This window comes from Pelmatolapia mariae, linkage group LG22 (assembly GCF_036321145.2).
Source record: "Pelmatolapia mariae isolate MD_Pm_ZW linkage group LG22, Pm_UMD_F_2, whole genome shotgun sequence".
Lineage (NCBI taxonomy): Eukaryota > Metazoa > Chordata > Actinopteri > Cichliformes > Cichlidae > Pelmatolapia > Pelmatolapia mariae.
The window spans coordinates 20,181,793-20,192,214 of NC_086245.2; the positions used below are offsets into that span (position 1 = coordinate 20,181,793).

Sequence of the window (10,422 nt, forward strand, 5' to 3'; positions counted from 1 at the left end):
CATGAATTTGCATGCAGGTGTAATGATTCTCAGTGATGCAGCCAGACCAAATGAATACATGAGACTGCATTTCCATCATTTTAAGCTTTATTGTCTCAGCATGTGGGGCTAAAATCAAGGAACCAGCTCAGACATGCATCAAAGTAACAATGGAAATAATACACACTGCAAGTTATCATCTGCAGATTAGAATGTGAACCAGGCGTCTCCTGTAGCATTGTGTGTCAAACAGAAATCCACACCCTTTGCATGAATTTATCTGACATAATGTGATGTTCATATTCCTTCCAGTCTCTTATGTAAGCAGGTTTAAGGGTTTATTAAAGACATGAAACCTAGCATTTCATGTTAACCATGGGGGGAATGATTCAAATTATTATTATCTATTTTCATCAGCTTATCCAATATAGGGTCATGGTGGGGCCTATGCCAGCTATCATAGGGCAAAGAGCAGAGTAAAACCTGGATAGGTCACCTGTATAGAACGGGGCTAAGAAAGAAAGACAGACAAACTGTTTACACCTAAAACCAATTTAGAATTTCCAATTAATCTACCCCATGCATGTCTGTGGAGAGAAGCTGGAGCACTTGGGCAAAAAACCCCATGTAAGAATGGGAAGGACATGCAAGCTCTACAACAAGTCAGTGGATTTAAACCCAAGACCCGGTTGCTATGTGGTAACAGTGCTGACCAATGCACCGATTCTAATAATGTGATGTGTTAAACCAACACTTTTTTGTAAGGGTTTATTCATTTGCTGTTCCTCGGAGTCTTTATAAATACTATATATTGTATCGTGTATATTCATGGTGGTCAAGGTAAAAAGTAAACCACTAGAAACACAATAAGAGCTTTTAATATGATTGTTGCTTCATGATCCCAATGGTATTTAATATTGTACTCTTTTGTTTGAGTCTTAGGATGAGCACTGCACTCAAAACAGTGTCTGAACACACTTCTTATGTTTCATCCACTTGCAAGTCATGTGCACCAAAGGCCACAACTGATATTTTTCATTCTTCAAAACAAAGGATAATCCAAGGTCACTTGCAGGTCACTGAAGCGGGTGGGCTCAACCTTCAGGTACCTAACTTAAGAGACTGCAGATTTTGTCTGTCAAAAAACAAAACGGAAGCCAGGTGGATGAATCCGAATAAATACAACTTTTATTTAACTGATTGACAGATCTGATTATACAAACGTCAACACAGAGATCTGAAATAACGGGACCGATCAGCGAGACAATGACTGTACATTCTTGTTGTGACCCCCCCCCCCGAAAGCCATTCCCCTTGCCAGCAGTAACTATGGAACTTAATCGCTAGTGTTTCTGAACAAGTAAAGCTCAGCTACCCACCTACCCTCTGAAACCTTCCCTTTTTTCAGCATACAGTCTGGTCTGTACCTCGAGGGGCAGTTTGGCCAATCGTAGGGTACCATGACAGAAGAGCTTGAGTGTCAGGTCTGTTGTTTGGTTTGTGTAGTGATGCAGACTCTGTTGCTGCAATTAGAGTTTGCACTGTTTTAAGAGTTTCTAGTGTAAGAGCATAGTAATGTTTTTGTTTTGTTTTGTCATTTGGTTGAAATGCAAACAGCCAAAAAACCTCTCGACGAAACAGTTCTATTTGCCTCACTCTCATTCATACACACACACACACACACACACACACACACACACACACACAAAACTAATATGTTTTTTTCCCCTTCATCATAAAAAAAAAACTTCTTGCAGTTTTTATGTCAGGCATTTTTCTTTTTCCTTCTTCTTCTACATGTCTTCCTCTGGCCAAGTGTGACTTACCAGACATACATTAAACCCATGAACACACACACATACACACACATTCATCCCTATGTTATTACCTAAGTGCAGTTTCATCATCATGCGCCCTCAGCATTTCCTACAGTAAAAACACCACCTGTACCATCACAATCAGTGGATGGATAAAACACCATTGTTGTCGTTCTTGCAATCCAACCAACTCCCATCCCGGCCTTTACACCCCCATTGCCCCCCTCCCACTAACCATATACTTCTCATGTAACAGACCCTCTTGTATTTAAAAGAGACAAATACTTGTCCTTGGTGTAACAGCCGGGAAGAAAACAGGGAGTGAGCGGGAACAAAGTGTGGGTAAAGGGCGAGTTCGTCTCCTTTAGGAGAAAGTGAAGGAGAATGGGGAGGGGGGGGGGGGGGGGGGGGAACTGGTATGTCCACCCGTTCCCTTTTCCCTGCATCTTTATGACGAGGTGGAGAGTGGAGGGAAGAAGGGAAGCGGACGGTGAGTGAGGTGCAGGGGATGGAGGGAAGGAGAGCAGGGTGCTGGTCTTCATGTGTCCTGCCCATCGGTGGCAGGGGTCTCGTTGGCATTGGACAAGTCAGAGTCAGTCTCTCGGCTGGCTATGCGGTCCAGCTCTGCCTGGACGTCGCTGAGGCCCAGCTTTGAACCTACAAATGTTAGCAGGGATGTACAAATCGGTGCTATGTCAAAGAGTACACAATCAAATAAACAAGCCGCTTAGCCAATGCAGCAAAGAGCAGTGCGTTTTCACAGCACTGAGTGGTTAACAATGCACAATGCAATAGGAAGAGAGAGAGAGAGAGAGAGAGAGAGAAAAAAAAAAGCTAAGTGCACATGGTTAAAATAAGAGCTGGGTAAGAAGCTGATTATTATTCATCATAGTTATGAAAAGTAACATGATTTTAGTACTGTTAATGGATATTTTTCATCTATAATACAAGCAGACGACTGCACTGGTTTCAGTGGTCTCATTCTGTCTCAACTCATTTGCATGAGGAACCGCAGCGCTTCTGCTGCTCCTCAGGATAATGACAATAGGCTTATAAATTCGATAGTTCAACAGAGGGAGCCAAGCCAACGATGCAAAGAGGTAAAATATGTTTTTCAAAGTCTTTATTAGTGCCATTCCTCTCTAGATATAGAAAGAGATCATTTACTTCTGTCCAGGTTTACACATTTGTGCAATAACTGTGTGATCATATCAATCCTATTTTAAAAGACATCAAAGTATTGTATTCAACTGCCGTTGGCTCTTCTTGCACTTGTTATCTAAATTACACAGCAAAAGGCAATATATTAGAATATAAAGATTTTTATATAAATATACAATTTTTATATTAATATAAAGGTTTCATTTGAATATGAAAGTTTCCACAGTGTGTGCATGATGGCTGAAAACACCTGCATGTATGCTGGCTATACAATGTAAATTGTTTACAGCTATCGTGTTTTTAAGTGTTGACATAGATTTCCTTCATATAACCCAGCGTTACTCAGAATCATGTGCACTGACTTCGGCAGATGTTAGTGAAATGCAATGCAACATGCAAACAAATCATTCAAATTATTTAAAGTGAGAGAGTAACAAGAAGACAGGGGTATTAGGGAAAAGGGAAAATAAATGGGATGTGACTGTCATTAAAATCCATTCATCCTTGTCTTCCTGGTTTACTGCTAGGTGATCTTCACATTTTGTAGATGTGCTCCTAGCCACAAAAATCAGCACATTTATTCTATTACATATTCGATCATTGAGACTAACTGTGTCTCTGAAGGCAAAACTTAGGCGGAGAAGTAATTAAATAGCCATGGGATCATCTCCTGGACCCCTACTTTAGTTCTCAGCTTGGGCAAACTTATATATAGACATAACCTCCATATTGAAAGGATAGATCATATGTAAATAAATTAACATAAACAGAAAGCCCGCAGCCCAGTCTCTGTCTTTATACGAGAAGTAAATAGTGATACAGGAGGACCGATCCCAGCAATACTCCTGCTTTGGATGCTGGAGAAGGCGTGTCAAAAGAATAAATGGGTGCTCTCGGTGTCATACACAAGCAATAATGATGAGAAATATCTTGCTCACACACACCTTAACGTGGCCAGCATCCTCTGACTAGTGCATACACACACAAACACACACACACACATTATGAATGGCATTAACAGTGAGACTGCACACAAGACAGTGAGGGTTAGTTAAGAAGGAAAAGACGTTCACACGGAGCTACAAACAGACATAGAGACGACGGTGATGGGTGTAGGTTTGTGCAACTTGTAGATGCACACAGGCCCTTTAATGACTGTCTTTATTAAGGGTTGTGTTTCTGTCTGGAGTGTGAGGATGAGAGTCAGGAGGAAGGATGGCAAACAGGTGACAAAAACAAACAGAAGCTCAGGTGATGAGTACTGAATAAATATGCGATGTCTTCAAAGACAGCTGAATAACAGGTCACTTCGATTCAGGGGTACAAAAGCAGAGCGCTTCCAACGCCTCAGCGTGTTCTCACCTGACTTCCGTACAGTTCCCGGTGTATTGTTGCCACCACCTGGTGTGCCGGGCCCTGCCGTCCCCGCTTTCTTTGTCAGTAGACTGTTGAAGAAATTGGCTAGCACACCCTCACTAGTCTGACCTGCAGCATAATGAGACTCAAGTTAAAAAAACATGCGCACAGACATGCAAACAGTAGTGCATTTAGAGAGAAACCGACATGGGTGTATGTGCGCAAGGACAAAATGCCTGACATACCGGACTGTGGCATAGCATTTGCTACGTTGGCCGCTGCAGAGCGATTACTCGTCCTCGGAGAGCCCGTGGGTGCCCTGCTTGTGGTGTCCTATATTCAGGCGGAAAAAAAAAAACCCAAGTTGATTTCACACATAAGGACACTGGAGGGAGCTTTCTGTTATCATGCGAGCCAAAACTTGGGAGGAAAAAATAAATAAATAAAATGGACCGCTCACCACTGGTCGTCCTGCTGTCACAGCGGGCTGTTTGGCGAGCAGCGACTGTAAATTAGAGCACAACATGCACACACACTCGAATTAGCACTTCATTAACATATTAAAACCCTCAAGTGTGAGTTAATTTGAGCACCTGCAAGCAGCAAACCCAAATAGCATCGACACCGGTGAAATGTTTTCTGACCTGCAGTTTTACCAGAAACACTTGGTCGTCTTCTGCCTGAATCTCCTTTTCATGCACAATCTAATGAAAGGAAAGAGAAAAAAAACACAACATATAAATGTATCAATGTTTTTTGCTTCTTTGTAGCTCAAAAGCAACTGGATTTGACCGAACATGATCGTGAGCCCCTGCAGGGACATTAAAGGTTAGTGCAACCGCTATGAACTGTAAAAATGATGGCTTGTGGTAGCATATGATATTATAATAGTAAGTGTGACTTAGTGGGATTAACTGGCATAAGAGGATGTTTCAGCATGTACCTTTCTGACTGGTGGCTTAACTATTACATCCTCGAAGCTGTCCTCTGCTTTTATTGTCTGGAAGTTCTCATGAAGTATGGCGATCTTTTTCTCGTTGTCCCAACCTGATGGACTGGTGGAGGAGGGAGACTTGGTTACAAACCAGATACAGGTGGTGCCCACAGCACTTTAAATATGCACACATGTGCGCAAAACCCAGCTTACATAAAGACGGCATCTCTTTCCACCACTTGCGCAGGGCAGTGGAATGGAAAGCCATAGAGTCTGTGGACCAGGTATTTGTACAGGATGTCCAGGTTCTTCATTTCCTTCACTGATGTGTAAAGCAGAGAGGCGCCGTCTGACACGGCTGTCAAGGATATTTTCAACACTCCAATATCTAGAGCCAGAAACGATGATAAACACTCACAAAAACAAAATTCTTTTAATAACAGTGACACAACTGAAAAACCCAATTCTGGCTTATAATTGCTACAGGGGCACAAAAGAACTGAGGCAGCGTGTAATTATTTTAGTCTTTGTGCTCGTTTTTAAACACAATAAACCTGAAAAATGAAATCCTGCTTTCACTCACTATTGACTGAGTGAAATTACGCAGAGAAACAAACAACTTGAAGCAATACTGGGTGAACTTTGACAATAACTGAACTCAGTTTGCAAAAATAAATGAAAACACTGTCAACAGTTCAACTTTTAACAGCTTACAGTGCCAGGGAAATCCTATGGACAAAACACCTCATAGAAGGGAACAGACAAAATGTAAAGCTCCACAGCCACGTAAAGACACTGCATATGCACCACATTTTCATTATGTTCTCTACAACAGTACGACTTTTGGGTTACAGGTTGCGCTAGCCATCAGTTTGTTAAGGAAGGATACACTGCAGACAGAAACGTCTGATGTGGAACTGGATGAAATCCAGGTGTTCGTCTCTGTAGTCGTGCTCTTTTTCCAGTGTGCTGATAGCATCGCACTGAGGAACGGATAAACAGACGTCAGAGATGAATGCTTGTACAGAGATGCAAAAAATAAGCACTGTGTTGCTATGAGATGAAACCTTTCCTGCTAAAAAAAACACACAAACAATAGACCCAAAACTCCATCTTAAAGGCCACGAAGCTTAAAATTACACATGGTACAACTTTTGCAGCGTGTGGAGGAAAAACAGTGTTATGTGTACCTTTGTGCAGACCACCACTACTGGTATTCCCAGGTTGTGTGTAAGTGTGTTGTCTCCTAAGGGCAGCAGCACGCTCTCTTCTTCTTCACTCCTCCTCTGCGGTGCTCCATCCTCCCCGGTACCCGGCTCCGTGTACTCCTGGAATTGCTTTACCACTGCGTGCAAACGCAAGCAAACACCGTTAAGGTGCACATACAGATAAGCAATTGTTGGGACCTTGAAGAGGTCAGTTTTTAAAAACCTCCTGTTAGAATTCTTCTAATGAACCTCTTTAGACAAACCCATTTAAGTCTTTTACAAAGATGCCACTTCTCTGAGTAACATTTTATATTTCTAAGATCAATTTTTGTGAAGAAATTATGATTTATCTACTTCTAAGTCTGACTGCTGTCAGTATGACTCACGTCTGTGCTCCAGCTCCCGCAGCTTTTCTGGGGGGACTCGGAGTTTGTCAATGTGTTCCCTAGCAACGGCGGCCCACTTCTGGAGAGAGTCCAGGGCGTTCCAAGGCCGCGACATGTCAACCGTTATCAGGAGCAACGTGTTGTCGATAGAGTCCACCGGTACAGCTACTCCCTGTAGACCCTTATGGTAAAGGTCTCCGTCTAACACCCAGGCATTACATCTAGTGTGGTCTAAATACACACACAAACACACACACAAAGCAGGTTCAAGTAAACATTCCGACACAGCCTCCTGATATATTCAGCGCTCGAGTTTACTCTGCAGTCACAAAAACAGAAGCACAGTAAGACTCTGTAATTTGTTTTGTGAACAGCAGGCGTTTGCAGGTTACCATCAATGTCATCGTCGTGAACACTGAAGTAGAGATATTCCAGGCCACGGCCTTTCATGTACTCTTCAACCCCTTGTAGCTTTGCAACCAAAGTGGTCTTTCCCGAGCCCACCTCACCTAAACACACATAAAGTCAGTACATAACATGCAGTAAATATAACCAGTCAAACACAATATGCACCCCCCCAATCAGATACAACAACACAAGAACAAAAAAAATAATAATAAATTTGGAAAAAGCGTTTTAAGTGGCATGAAAACTGAGGTCTACCAATTCACTACAGCCCTGTTTCAGGTATACAATTTGATAATTAACCTCTATCTGGTGTTATGAGCTGCACATAATTCAAAGGTAATACCTATAATATTAATATATAGGAAGCATTTTCTTATAGGTCAAGGTGTGCCACAAAAATTGCTTTCTTTGCCTAACCAGCAAACTTCAAATGTATTATTCATAAGACAGGCGGCAGGGTGGTTAGCACAGTCTCCTCACAGCAAGAAGCTCCTGGATTCTAGGGCCTTTCTGTGTGGAGTTTAGACTCACCGGTGTGTCTGTGTCTATGTTAGCCCTGTGACAGACTGGCAGGCTGCCCAGGGCATACCTTGCCTCTCGCCCTATGACAGCTGGGATAGGCTCCAGCCCCCCAGCAACCCTGACTCTAATAGGTGGAAGAAAATGAATGGATAGATGTTACAGAAAAGGCAAAACGCATCAGCCTGATTAGAACACATTATATAGATTATGGGTTTTATGGTTCTTTTCTGCATGTTTACTACTAGTTTTAGTTTATTCTTGGAATGTGCCCCTCACTTTTGACTATGATCCCAACAATGATTTATTGAAAGGATCATTGCATATAAACAGGTATGAATGTATGATTAAATTTGTGTCCTTTATATCACGATATATACACTTATATTTAATGTGTGTTTTATGCAAATTGTGAAGAACTGTGAAACTGTGTTTTTAAAAAAAAAAATACTGTAAAAAATGAAATCTTTTTTTATCATTTAAAATTTAATTTAACAATAATAGACATGAAATTGCATTAGCTATTACCTTCATCAAATTAGTCTTTTTTTGTCATACATTTTCACTACGTTTTGCCTGGTAAATAAATAAATGCATAAAAATTCGATGGCACAAATAAGCTTCCATTGAAACTACATTTAGAAAACTCTGAATTGAAACAAAAAAAAACTGTCTATGGTTAATTTTTTTTTCTTATGTCACAGAGGTTATTGTTTTAAAGAGCGATCTAAGGACGATACAATATGCTGTGTATATGTGGAGACATTTAAGCAGTTCCTGCTATCCTCTTAAGCTGACACAAAAGCATTGTTATTGTATGTGATTAGGTCAGCGCTGCATCCATTCCTGCTCGCTGCCATATTAACTTACACCGACAGGGGGACTCAACGCATCATAAAGCAGTGCTGATGATGTTGTCACAGGTAGCATTATAGTCAAATGGCCTCTCGCCGTCATTGTACACGGGTATAGCTGTCTGATTAGCTGGAATGGGTGTGCGGGCTGCGGATTATCCCGGGCGGATGTGCCGACAGTGTGTTTTGTGTCGTGGCACGAGAACGGAGCGAGACAGGGAGGCACCCTGTCCGCTTCACCCACGCGGAGCTCTGTGGTCCTGCACAATGAAACAACAACACAGTCCGCTGGTCTGTCCCGTCCACTCACAATCATCTCTGCCTAGCTGCTGCTAGCATCGCTGACTGCTAGAATGACTTGCAGGCTTTCAAAGCGGCTGTATTAGCTTACATATCATCGTGAGCTTGTGTGTGTGTGTGTGCGTGCGCGCGCGTACATGACCGCGCGCCAGTGCAGGCGCTCACAAAATACACCTGTCTCCACCTCTCCTCAGCTAGCCGACGCGTCAACAACAAAGCCTCATCAGTCCAAAGAGATGCTAGCTTAGCAGGGAAGCAAAATTAAGTCTAACTGCTCGGATGAGGTGATCACCAGCTCCTGGGCTGTTGGAGCTAACGGTGCCTACTGGTTAGCCAGGAGAGTGCAGACAAACACAGATACCCACCCATGACCAGGACATTTTTCCCAGACGGTAGCTTTGATCTTGAATGGGTTGACACTTCGCTCAGGATTGTGGACCTGCACACAGAGCATCCCCGTTACAACACGCCCAAACATGCTTGTTCATTCATTCACAAACAAACGACTGACAGCGAGAAGCTAAAACGTGCTAGTAGTAATGCTGCTGCTGCTGCTGTGTCACCAGTGCCCAATCAGTCTGGTGCTGATGCTAGCTAGCCTCGTTAGCAGGCTAGCTGTCAAACCATCCTTATCCCAGCACAGTGGACTCTCCGCGCCCCCAAATTCTGCTCCCAATAAACCAGCTCTAATCAGCCATCGCCCACCATAAGTTCTGCCCATCATCCTCTTCTGGGTTGGAGTTCTCCAGTGTGCTCCTAGGTCCAGTTGAATTGGAGGATAATAGTGCACTCCTCCCTGAAGTCGCCATCTTCGCAGGGCTTGGAAACCGAACGGAGCGCCCGGATGTAGCAGCAGAGCGCTAACCTAGCCCGGCCCGGGGCGTGGTCCGCCCGCACAAAGCTGCTGTCCCTGCTCCAGACATGAAATGATCTCAGCCACAGGGCAGTGTGACACAACCCCAGGCAAAGTCCACATGCAGTGTTTCTGCATTATTCAAAATAAATCTGTGTAAAACCAACAGCAAAGATAATAATAATAATAATAATAATAATAATAATAATAATAATACAACATGTATGGGCTGTATGGAAATAACTGGGTTTCTTTTTCTCGTCATTTTGTTCCAAATAAATAATCGAGTTTCCAAAAGAAGCTAAAAAAAATCCGTCTTTTAGACAAAATATCCTCTTAAATGTGCTGCATCCAGAATCAGTGCCTTGATTTGTGAATATTGGGGCATCAGGCCTAAGCCTATAAGGAGATAAAGCGATAATTCCGTGTAGGAATTGGATGGACTTCAAATCGACTGTTCAGGCCTTTAAAAGCTGTACAGCACAAAAATGAGCTAAACTAAACTAAACTAAGTTATAACGACTTAGAGCTTATTATTTAAATATTTCTTGTTTTAATTTAATTTCACACTTTTATTAAGGCATTTTATTTACATGTAACAAACGAATCCGCTCGAAGAAAAGGTGTGTTATACCACATTATATAAG

General features: G+C 42.4%; 1 protein-coding gene across 1 annotated transcript; it reads right to left on the reverse strand.

Moving 5' to 3' along the window:
- Nucleotides 1-1,143: 1,143 nt before the first annotated feature.
- On the reverse strand, nt 1,144-9,802 carry dync1li1 (dynein, cytoplasmic 1, light intermediate chain 1). The gene is made up of 13 exons (XM_065470994.1): nt 9,628-9,802; nt 9,288-9,361; nt 7,234-7,350; nt 6,842-7,072; nt 6,438-6,592; nt 6,137-6,230; nt 5,461-5,596; nt 5,257-5,368; nt 4,958-5,017; nt 4,774-4,818; nt 4,559-4,646; nt 4,320-4,442; nt 1,144-2,453 (listed from the first exon to the last, which is right to left on the reverse strand). The coding sequence occupies exons 1-13, from the start codon at nt 9,729-9,731 to the stop codon at nt 2,335-2,337; spliced, it is 1,458 nt and encodes a 485-aa protein (XP_065327066.1). The 5' UTR covers nt 9,732-9,802; the 3' UTR covers nt 1,144-2,334.
- Nucleotides 9,803-10,422: the final 620 nt, after the last annotated feature.

What these genes read in the sequence shown, in the direction of transcription:
- dync1li1 (XM_065470994.1), bottom strand. Translation starts at nt 9,731, where the DNA reads ATGGCGACTTCAGGGAGGAGTGCACTATTATCCTCCAATTCAACTGGA. An exon ending in GATGATGGGCAGAACTTATG is followed by an intron (nt 9,362 to 9,627) that starts GTGGGCGATGGC and finishes CTCTGTGTGCAG; the next exon opens with GTCCACAATCCTGAGCGAAG. An exon ending in GGGAACTGTACGGAAGTCAG is followed by an intron (nt 2,454 to 4,319) that starts GTGAGAACACGC and finishes TAACATTTGTAG; the next exon opens with GTTCAAAGCTGGGCCTCAGC.